Source organism: Anomalospiza imberbis, chromosome 22, assembly GCF_031753505.1.
Source record: "Anomalospiza imberbis isolate Cuckoo-Finch-1a 21T00152 chromosome 22, ASM3175350v1, whole genome shotgun sequence".
NCBI classification, from domain to species: domain Eukaryota; kingdom Metazoa; phylum Chordata; class Aves; order Passeriformes; family Viduidae; genus Anomalospiza; species Anomalospiza imberbis.
Genome location: NC_089702.1, coordinates 8,244,724 through 8,254,987, shown reverse-complemented (window position 1 = coordinate 8,254,987; position 10,264 = coordinate 8,244,724). Strand labels below are relative to the sequence as shown.

Below are 10,264 nucleotides of genomic sequence, written 5' to 3'. Positions count from 1 at the left end.
AGATGCCCTGCATCCAGGCACAGTGTGGCACCACGGGCGCCGGCCCCTGCGAGCGCTGCCCGGCCGAGCTGCTCAGCCCCGAGGGCGGCCGATTCCCCATGGAAGTGGCTGGAGCCGATCTGGCGGCCGCCCCCGCCCTGCCCAGCTTCAGCACCTTCATGGAGGGCTACGCCGGCGAGTTCGACGCCTTCCTCTACCAGCTGCCAGCAAGCGGCCAGTCCAGCGCCGCCACCGCCTTCAAGCTGGAGGACTTCCAGGTGTACGGCTGCTACCCCAGCGCCTTCGGGGGGCAGCCGGACGAGACCCTGTCCTCCAGTGGCTCGGACTGCTACGGGAGCCCCTGCTCCATCCCCTCGCCCGCCACGCCAGGCTTCCAGCCCCCGCAGGCCCCAGGCTGGGAGGGCTCCTTCGGGCCGTACTCACCGCTGCCGAACTATGAGGGTGGGCAGCCCTGGGCTGAGCCAGCCAAGGGCGGGGGGTCACAGCCGCCTTTCTTCGCCTTCGGCCCCCCGGCCCCCAGCCCTGGTGGGTCCCCTGCGACCCTGAAGGGGCAGCTTGGCCCCTCGCCCCGTGTGGACCCGCGGCTGCTGGACACGGACGCCTTCCCCCCGGGCCAGGGTCCCGCCAGGGGTTTCGCGGGGCTGCCCCTGGCCCCCACCTCACCGCTGCTGGAGGGGCCGGCGCTGGCGCCCACCAAGGTGCGCAGCCCCGGGGCAGGCGAGGGCCGCTGCGCCGTCTGCGGGGACAACGCGTCGTGCCAGCACTACGGCGTGCGCACCTGCGAGGGCTGCAAGGGCTTCTTCAAGGTAAGGGGACCCCCAGGCGAGCGCTGCTGCCGGGATGTTCCCACAGTGCTTTGCGGCGGCAGGAGGATGCTGCGGGGTGTCCCGGGGAGGGGCCGGGCAGGGAGCACGGCCGCGGAGCCCTCCCCAAGGACATGGAGCCGGATGCTGGGCTGGAGCGGGAGGCAGGGGAGGACAGAAGGGCTTTTGTTTGGAGCTCGGCGCCCCGGGCTGAGCTCGGCCGCTCCTTCCCCACCCGCAGCGCACAGTGCAGAAGAATGCCAAGTACATCTGCCTGGCCAACAAGGACTGCCCTGTGGACAAGCGGCGCAGGAACCGCTGCCAGTTCTGCCGCTTCCAGAAGTGCCTGGCCGTCGGCATGGTCAAAGAAGGTACCAGGGTCCCATCCCGGGTGGGGGTACCCAGCAGGAGCGGGGAGTCCCCTCTCTGCAGCCTTTCTGGCTGCACTGAGGGCAGACACTCACTGCAAGTTCCAACCACAGTGGTCCGGACCGACAGCCTGAAGGGGCGGCGGGGCCGTCTCCCCTCCAAGCCCAAGCAGCCGCCAGATGCGTCCCCGGTCAGCCTCATCACCTCGCTGGTGCGGGCACACATTGACTCCATCCCCAGTGCCACCAAGCTCGACTACTCCAAGGTAGGGCTGGTGCCACTCCGTGCCCTGCCCAGGGCCATGCCAGGGCTGGGGCTGGATCCTGACCCATCCCCATCCCAGATCCTGATCCTGTCCCCATCCCAGATCCTGATCCTGTCCCCATCCCAGTTCCTGATCCTGTCCCCATCCCAGATCCTGATCCTGTCCCCATCCCAGTTCCTGATCCAAACTCATCCCTGTTGCTAACCCAACAGTTCCTGACCTGTTCCCATCCCAGATCCCGATCCCATTCCCACCTAGTTCCTCACCCATCTTCTTCCCAGGTCCTGATCCTGTTCCCATCCCAATTCCTGATCCACCCCTGTCCCAGGTCCTGACCATTCCAATTCCTGACCCATCCCCATCCCAGTCCTGACCCATCCCAACCCAATCCTGACCCATCCCAATCCTGACCCATCCCAACCCAATCCTTACCCATCCTATCCCAGTCCTGACCCATTTCCATCCCAGTTCCAGGAGTCAGCGCCGTGCCCGTTTGAGAAGGAGGACTCGGTGGATGTGCAGCAGTTCTATGACCTGCTCACCGGCTCCATGGACGTCATCCGCAAGTGGGCCGAGAAGATCCAGGGCTTCACCGAGCTGCCCAAGGAGGACCAGGACCTTCTGCTGGAGTCAGCCTTCCTGGAGCTCTTCATCCTGCGCCTGGCATACCGGTGAGCCCCGGGGCAGCGCGGAGCAGGGGGAGCCCGAGCTGTGCCCAGGGGTGACACCTGGGTTTGTGCTGGCAGCTCCAAGCCAGAGGAAGGGAAACTCATCTTCTGCAACGGCGTGGTGCTGCACCGGCAGCAGTGCGTGCGTGGCTTCGGGGAGTGGATTGACGCCATCCTCGAGTTCTCCCAGAGCCTGCACCGCATGAGCGTCGATGTCCCCTCCTTCTCCTGCCTCGCCGCCCTCGTCATCATCACAGGTGAGACCCCCCCAGCTCCAGGCCCGTCACTGTCCCCATCCCCACCTGGTGTCTGTCCCCGCGGTCCCACACCCTGTGTGTCACCCCAGACCGGCACGGGCTGAAGGAGCCGAAGCGGGTGGAGGAGCTGCAGAACCGCATCGTGGGCTGCCTCAAGGACCACGTGGCAGCAGCAGGGGCTGAGCCCGGCCGCTCCAGCTGCCTCTCCAAGCTGCTGGGGAAGCTGCCCGAGCTGCGCAGCCTCTGCACCCAGGGCCTCCAGCGCATTTTCTACCTCAAGCTGGAGGATCTGGTGCCGCCACCACCCATCGTTGACAAGATCTTCATGGACACTCTGCCTTTCTGAGTCCCAGGCAAGGGGCTGCCATGAGCCCCTGACCTGCCTGGGGACATCTGGGACCCGCCCTGGGCAACCCTGGTTCAGTCCAAGGATGCCTGGCAACCCCCTGGGCACCCCTGGGTCACCCCTAGGATGCCTGGAACATCCCCTGGGTACCCTAGATCAGCCCTGGGATGTTTGGGACCCCCCATGGGTGACCCCCAGAATGCCCAGAAACCACCTGGGCATCCCTAGATCACTCCCAGGATGCCTGGAACATGCCCTGGTCACTCCTGGATCAGTCCTGGGATGCCCGGGACATCCCTGTGGACTCCTGAATGACCTCTGGGACACCTGGGACCCCCCCCCCCAGGCCATTCCCAAGACTGTATGTGTACCCCTAGATCACCCCTAGAATGCCTGGAACCCCCGCCCCCGCCCCGGGTCATCCACAGGATGCCTGGGACCCCCTGGGCACTCCTAGGTCGCTCCTGGGATGCCTGGGACCCCCCCCTGCATCACTCCAGGGTGTGCCTGGGACCCCCCTCTGGATCACTCCCAGGATATCTGGGTCCCTCCTCAGATGCCTGAGTCTTCTTGGGGGCACCCTTGGGGGTGCCCCATGTGCCTTCACGGCCCAGGGTGCAGCCTCACAGCAGCCCGGGTGCCGTCTTCCCCGGGGGCATCGCCGGCGCGGTGCCCCCTTCCCCTGTAAAAACGCCCCTGATGTAAATAGCGCCAGCCGGGTCCTGTACAGAGCGGGGAGCGCGGGCGGGGGGTGGCTCCGGCCCCCTCAACCTCAGCCCCTTCCCCTTTATATATATTTTTTTCTGGGTTTCCCTCTTTTTGGCCATTTTCTGTATATAAACTTGTACGTACAGTGAGAGCCACTGGGCGGGACCTTTGTCCCTTGTGTTCCCCTTTAGTTAATATTCGGGGATTGGGAAGGGGGGACAGAGCAGCGGGCTGGGGACAGCTGGGACGCTGGAGACGGGGAAAAACGGGATGCTGGAGCTGGGGAGAGTGGCGATGTTGGAGCTGGGGGCAGCCAGAACACCGCGGCGGGGGAGAGCCGGGGGGAACAGACCGGACACGGGAGCTGGGACAGCCGGACTGGGGACAGTTAGAGCTGGGGACCGGAGCTGGTGACAGCCGGGGCTCGGGACAGTGTAGGTGTCAGAGCTGGGGGCAGCTGGGACACTTGGGCTGGATAAAAACAGGACGCTGGAGCTGGGGAAAAACCAGCGCACCGGAGCTGGGACAGCCGGGGCGATGGAGCCGGGGACAGCTGGAGCTCCAGAGCCGGGATGCCAGAGCTGGGGACAGCCGGGCCGGTGGATGTGGGGACAGCTGGGGCACCGGAGCCAGCGACAGCCGGCATGCCAAAGCCGGGGCTCCGGAGCCGGGGACAGCCGGGACGCCGGAGCCGCACGTTGGCCACGCCGCTGCCCTTGAACCGTCACTCACCCCCGGCTGCCGCGGCCCCGCACCTGTCGCCTGCCTGATTTATCCTCCCCAAAATAACCGGGAAGCGTGACCGTGTCCCCCGCTCGTGTTCCTGGGGACGTGGCCATTGGCAGCGCCAGCCCTGGCGGGGGGGTGGCGGCGTTTGTGGTCCCGAGCCCGGGAGCTGGGGACAGAGCCGGGGCTTCCGAGGCAGGCGGGTGATGTGTCCCCCGGCTTGTCGCCTTCCTCCTGCCGGCCACAGCCTGGCCCCGGAGCAAACGTTACCGGAGACACCCGGGGCCGGTGCGGAACAAGGGCCACATTGAGGCGCGGGGCCGGGGGCGCCCGCAGTGACTCACAACAAGGGTCCCTCTGTCCCCCCCCGCCGCCGCCCCCGCCGTGGGGACAGCGCTGACGCACGGTGGGGCCGCGAACGGGAGTCGGGGCGGGGAACGGCAGAGCTGCACGCAGCGGGCACGGTGGGCACGGGGTTGGCACCCGGCTCAGCTCAGCACGGCACGGCTCGGCTCCGTCCCCTCCCACCGCTCAGGGCTGTCCTCTGCCACCATCGCTGTCCCCGTTCCCTCGGCACGGGCTGCTGCAGGAGGGACGGGGACGGCACCAGCAGGGCCAGGGAAAAGCAGCTCCGAGGAGAGCTCCGGCCACGCCGGCGGTCCCGGGGCTGCTCGGCACAGACGCGGCGGTGTCGGTGTGTGCCCGCCTCCCCCGCACGGTGACACGCCACGGCCACATTCCTGCTGCGACTGACACCACCCATGGCAGCGTGGCCGATCAGTGCCCCAAATCCCCATGTCCCCGTTCCCTGTGTCCCCATTCCCTGTGTCCCCATGTCCATTCATCCCCTGTTCCTGTGTCCCCCAAGTCCCCACGTCCCTGCTTCCTCTACACCCTGTGCCCTGTGTCCCCATGTCCATCCCCATCCCCATATCCAGCCATCTCACCGACCCTTTGTCCCCCTAGTCTTCATGTCCCTTTATCCACTATCCCCCCGTGTCGCCATATCCCTGTGTCACGCTGTCCCTTGTGTCCATCTGTCCTTATGTCCCCCCTTCCTTATCTCCCCATGGTCCCGCCGTCCCATATCCTTGTGTCCCTTCTGTGCCCCATACAGGTGTCTCCCGTGCGCCTGTGGTCCCCACGAGCCCGGTCCGTGCCCCCGTGGCCCGTGTCCCCACGCGTGTCCCCCCCGTTGTCGCCTTGTCCCCGCAGGGGTCAGCGGGGGACGCCGGCCCGCCCGCCCCGCTGCAGTACCGCCGCGGAGCCTCCAGCACAGGGGGCGCCATGGAGCCGGTGAGCCGCTCTGGGCTGCGGGGTTGCAGCTCTATGGCCCCTTGGGAACGCACCAAGCCGAGGAGAGGGGAATCCGCGGACCCGGAACGGCGATTCCACCCCCGGCGACACCCCGCGGCCGGGAACGGCACGGAAAGGGCAAAATGAAGTTAACAGAATCAAGTTCAGAGGGATGGAACACGGTGCTCATGGCCGGAAGGGCCGCTCCGGTGGCCGGTGGTGTGCTCTGACCCCCCCGCGCAGATGGGATGGTCCACTTCCCTCCTCCGTGCCGTCAGATGGTCGGGCCCGGGCGGTGAGTGGGGACCGGGGCTGGGGTCGGGACCGGGGCTGAGGGCGCCCCGGGACCGAGGGGGGACCGGGGCCTTGAGCCTCGAGGGAACCGGAGGCGCTCCGTGGGAGCGTGGGGCCGGGACGTCTGACCTGTGTTGGTGTTTTGGGGGGCCCAACCGGGACCCCCCGGGCCCCTGTGAGGTGAGGGTGGGCCCGTACCGGGACTCCCGGGTCCCTGCGGGCTATGGGATCCCTGAGGGGACCTGACCAGGACATTCGGGTCCCTCTGGGGTATTGCAGAGCCCGTGCTGGCGGGGGAGCCAGGCTGGGGTGTGAGGGGACCGGGTCAGGACATCTGCGCTTCTCCGGGCTGTTAGAGGCTCAGGCCAGGACATCAGGCTCCCTGTGGGGATACTGAGGTGCTGTACTGCGACCACACTGGGTGGGCGAGCTCGCACCGGGACACCGCCCTGGAGTGTGAGGGGACCAGACCGGGATATTTTTGGGGGCGCGCCCATCCTGGGACCCCTGGATCCCCTTGGGGCACCCAGTCCTGGACCCTCCTGAGCGTCTGCGAGGTGTGTGGGAGGGCCCGTGTGGGTGGGATGTGAGGGACTTCAGCCAGCCCCGTGTCTGTGGGGCTGCGGGGGGCCTATACCGAGGGTGCCTGGATCCCTGTGGCATGTGGGGGGCTCACGCCAGGACATCTGGGTCCCTGGGGATTACCGGCAGGGCCACACCAGCTCCCCGTGGGGGACTGGGCCACCAGCACACGGGGGCTTGGCAGAGGGGCTGTCACCCAAGCCGGGCTGCAGCCAACACCCCCCGTCCACCCTCGTGTCCCCTCAGCAGCCGCTGCTGTGGCCCCTCCAGCGCCGCCCCTGCCATGAACTGCCGCGCCGAGGTGCTGGAGGTGTCGGTGGAGGGGCGGCAGGTGGAGGAGGCCATGCTGGCCGTGCTCCACACCATCCTGCTGCACCGCAGCACCGGCAAGTTCCACTACAAGAAGGAGGGCACCTACTCCATTGGCACCGTGGGCACCCAGGACGTGGACTGCGACTTCATCGACTTCGCCTACGTCCGTGTCTCCTCCGAGGAGCTCGACCGGGCCCTCCGCAAGGCTGTTGGGGAGTTCAAGGTGAGGAGGGGCCGACAGGGATGAAAATGGGGGCATAAAAGGCATTAAAGGGAAGCCACACATCTCCAAGGGTCCCCCAGGATGGAGCAGGGAGCTCGTGTGCATTAGATCTGCTCAGCTGGAGGAGACTGAGAGGAGACTCGTCAGCTTCATCCCTAGGGCAGCTCGGATCTCTGCTCCCTGGGACAGTCACAGGACGGAGGGAATGGATAGAGCTGTGGCAGGGAAGGGGTAGGCTGGATATTGGGAGAAAGGTTCTTCCCCCAGAGGGTGATTGGGCACTGGTGCTGCTCCCCAGGATGCGGTCATGGCCCCAGGGCTGCCAGAGCTCACGGAGTGTTTGGACACCGCTCTCAGGCACAGGGTGGGATTGTTGGGGTGTCCTGTGCGGGGCCAGGAGTTTGCCTGGATGATCCTTGGGGGTCTCTTCCAAGTCAGGATATTCTGTGATTCTGTAAAAGCCAGTGGGATGTGCCTGAGGAGGGCTCGGTCAGCCCCCGTTCCCCCGTGAACCCCGTGCTGTCACGCAGGACGCGCTGCGCGGCTCCGGCTCCGACGGCATGGGGCAGATCTCCCTGGAGTTCTACCAGAAGAAGAAGTCACGGTGGCCCTTCTCAGACGAGTGCATTCCCTGGGAGCTCTGGACCATCAAGGTGAACGTGGTGAACCTGGCCAACGAGCAGGAGCGGCAGATCTGCCGCGAGAAGGTGGGTGAGAAGCTCTGCGAGAAGATCATCAACATCGTGGAGGTGATGAACCGCCACGAGTACCTGCCCAAGATGCCCACCCAGTCCGAGGTGGACAACGTCTTCGACACCAGCCTGAAGGACGTGCAGCCCTACCTGTACAAGATCTCCTACCAGATCACGGACTCCCTGGGCACCTCAGTCACCACCACCATGCGCCGGCTCATCAAGGACACGCTGGCGCTGTAGGGCTGGTGTCACCCAGGCAGGGTCACCGTGGGCTGTGACACTTTTGGGACAGTGACTCTGCTTGGGTCTCCTCCTTCACCTCCAGAAAGCCTCTGGGAGGAGCTTGGCTTGGCCTGGCCTGTAATTTGGGGGTTGCTGCTCCTTGGTTTATGCCGTGGGGCTTTGTCCGTCCTGGAGAACTGGCTCAGTGGCTCCGGCCTGGCTGATGACCGGGGTGAGTCCTCAGGGCACATGTGGCACCAGCTCCAAGTGGTGCTGGGGCCTGGCAGAGCGTGCTGGGGATCTGGGTGACACCTGAACCCCTCCCCTCAGCAGCACACTTGGTGCCACACAGCCAGTGCTGGCCGTGTCCCTTATCACCACCTGTCCCCTGGTGTCACTCCTGTCCCTGGGGGGGCAGAGCTGCCCCAAAAATAAAGTTTCTGCTTTCACGTGGAGCCTGATCACATCCTGGCTGTGGGGGCCATGGGAGGGAGAAGTGGATGCTGAGGTTGAGCTGGTGGTCTCCATCACATCCAAAACCAAGGGGCTGAGCTAGGAGGTCCCTACTGCACCCCTGTGCTGTGGAGCTGAGCTGGGGGACCCCAGTGTAATGGAGCTGAGCTGGAGGTCCCCATGGCACCCTCACACCATGGGGCTGAGCTGGGGGAGACTGCAGTGCTGTGGAGCTGAGCTGGGGGTCCCCATGGCACCCTCACACCATGGGGCTGAGCTGGGGGAGACTGCAGTGCTGTGGAGCTGAGCTGGGGGTCCCCATGGCACCCTCACACCATGGGGCTGAGCTGGGGGAGACTGCAGTGCTGTGGAGCTGAGCTGGGGGTCCCCTGAGCCATGGGTTCCCCATTGCACCCCAGTGCTGTGGGGCTGAGTGGCTGCAGTGGGGACGGGCAGAATGGGCCCTTGGGCAGCACCAGCTGCCCCCCAAGGCACCTAGGGAGGGAGCTGGGGTGACTCCCCCTTCCTTGCAGGACCCTGCACCCCTCCAGGGGGGCTCCGGGGCGTAGAAAAGCTGCTGCCCCTTGCCGGGGGGGCACCCAGCACCAGCGAGCGTGAGGGGGGCCGTGGAGGGAGGATAAGGCAGCCCTTGACATCACTTAAACCCTCCCGTCTGTCACCGCCACACTCGGCTCCCGGGAGGAAGACGAGGAGGAGGAGGAGGAGGAGGGGGACATGAACACTACCCGCGAGGACACGGGGGTGAGCGAGGCTGCCCAGATCGCCGTGGTCCTGGTGCTCTGCCTCGCCGTCACCTTTGCCATCCTCTTCCTCGGCTGCAACCTGCTCCTGCAGGCCGAGAGCCTGGCAGCGCCCGCGGGCCAGGGTGAGCGACGCCTGTCCGAGCCTGACGGTGGCACCGAGGGCACGTAGGGACCGGCTGGAGCCTCGCGGATGGACAGATGGACAGATGGACAGGACGGGCACGGCTGGATGTGGATGGACAGCAGTGTCCTGGCCCGTAGCACCTCAGAAGGTGTGGGACGGCGCTGGGGGCTCGTGGGCGTGGATGTCACCAAGCTCATGTAAGGACTGGACAATGAGCCCAATGGATGGACAGATGGACGGATGGACACGGATCAACATGGATGGACATGGCTGGGCAGCAGCGTCCTTGCCTGCAGCATCTCCAGTGACCCTCGGGAAAGGAGTGGGATGTGCACTGGGATCCTGCCCTGAGCACTGGGGACTCAGGTGGCTGGATGTCACTGTCACTGAGGGCAGGTGGGACCTGCCTAAGCCTGGCGGATGGATGGATGGATGGATGGATGGACGGATGGATGGATGGATGGATGGATGGACACGGCTGGACAGCAGCATCTTTGCCCACAGCATCTCCGAGGGTCCCCCAGGACGAAGCAGGGGCCTCATGTGGGTGGATTTAAAGGTCCCAGGTCAGCAGCGGCACTGGCGGGGGCTGAGGCCGGGCTGGATCCCACCCTGGGCGTGGCAGTGCTGGTAATCCCCCCAAGAGGATTAGGGGAAACTTTTATTCCCTGTTTCAGGGCTAATCCCTGGGCTGCTGGGGCTCAGCAAGGGAGGCCAGGACCTTGTGCCGCTGCTGAGGGGCTGGGGTCGCATCCTGCCCCCTCCCAGCCCCTCACACCCCCATGGCCACATTCCACCCCCACAAGCCCTTTCTGCCCTCCTGGCCCCATCCTGTCCCTCCCCTCCCTTTGGGACCTCATCCTGCTCCCCCTGCAGCCCCTCCCAGCCCCCAATCTGTTCCCAGTCCCCCATAGCCACCAAAAGTGGGGTGAACTGGGACCACCCCACACTGGAGTGGGGCTGGGGATGCGGGGGGCTCCCAGTTCTTCCCCAGAGCAGGTCCCCCTCTCCTTAATCCCACAGCTTTAATAACAGCACTGCAAAGCTCTGCCAAATGTGTGGCCCCTGCAGATCTCTGTGCCCCCTCCCCGTCCCCCCGCACACAGAACCTCTGGCCTGGGGAGGCTCCCCAGTCTCCTGGGCTGCCTCTGTGCCCC

General features: G+C 66.0%; 2 protein-coding genes across 3 annotated transcripts; both read left to right on the top strand.

Moving 5' to 3' along the window:
- NR4A1 (nuclear receptor subfamily 4 group A member 1) lies at positions 1-3,571 on the top strand. Its single transcript, XM_068212570.1, has 6 exons — positions 1-806; positions 1,045-1,174; positions 1,286-1,437; positions 1,906-2,108; positions 2,184-2,362; positions 2,452-3,571. Exons 1-6 carry the CDS (start codon positions 3-5, stop codon positions 2,706-2,708), a joined length of 1,725 nt encoding a protein of 574 aa, XP_068068671.1. The 5' UTR covers positions 1-2; the 3' UTR covers positions 2,709-3,571.
- Positions 3,572-5,580: 2,009 nt separating this feature from the next.
- Positions 5,581-10,162, top strand: ATG101 (autophagy related 101). 2 transcript variants are annotated; one of them, XM_068212637.1, is made up of 3 exons: positions 5,581-5,733; positions 6,564-6,849; positions 7,380-10,162. In XM_068212637.1, exons 1-3 carry the CDS (start codon positions 5,687-5,689, stop codon positions 7,782-7,784), a joined length of 738 nt encoding a protein of 245 aa, XP_068068738.1. In that variant the 5' UTR covers positions 5,581-5,686; the 3' UTR covers positions 7,785-10,162. The 2 variants fall into 2 exon arrangements, with proteins under 2 accessions (XP_068068738.1, XP_068068736.1); XM_068212635.1 differs by having other exon boundaries at positions 5,713-5,733; positions 6,561-6,849.
- The last annotated feature ends 102 nt before the right edge of the window (positions 10,163-10,264 follow it).

What these genes read in the sequence shown, in the direction of transcription:
- NR4A1 (XM_068212570.1), top strand. Translation starts at nt 3, where the DNA reads ATGCCCTGCATCCAGGCACAGTGTGGCACCACGGGCGCCGGCCCCTGC. An exon ending in GCTGCAAGGGCTTCTTCAAG is followed by an intron (nt 807 to 1,044) that starts GTAAGGGGACCC and finishes CCCCACCCGCAG; the next exon opens with CGCACAGTGCAGAAGAATGC. An exon ending in ATCCTGCGCCTGGCATACCG is followed by an intron (nt 2,109 to 2,183) that starts GTGAGCCCCGGG and finishes TTGTGCTGGCAG; the next exon opens with CTCCAAGCCAGAGGAAGGGA.
- ATG101 (XM_068212637.1), top strand. Translation starts at nt 5,687, where the DNA reads ATGGTCCACTTCCCTCCTCCGTGCCGTCAGATGGTCGGGCCCGGGCG. An exon ending in CAGATGGTCGGGCCCGGGCG is followed by an intron (nt 5,734 to 6,563) that starts GTGAGTGGGGAC and finishes TCCCCTCAGCAG; the next exon opens with CCGCTGCTGTGGCCCCTCCA. An exon ending in AGGCTGTTGGGGAGTTCAAG is followed by an intron (nt 6,850 to 7,379) that starts GTGAGGAGGGGC and finishes GCTGTCACGCAG; the next exon opens with GACGCGCTGCGCGGCTCCGG.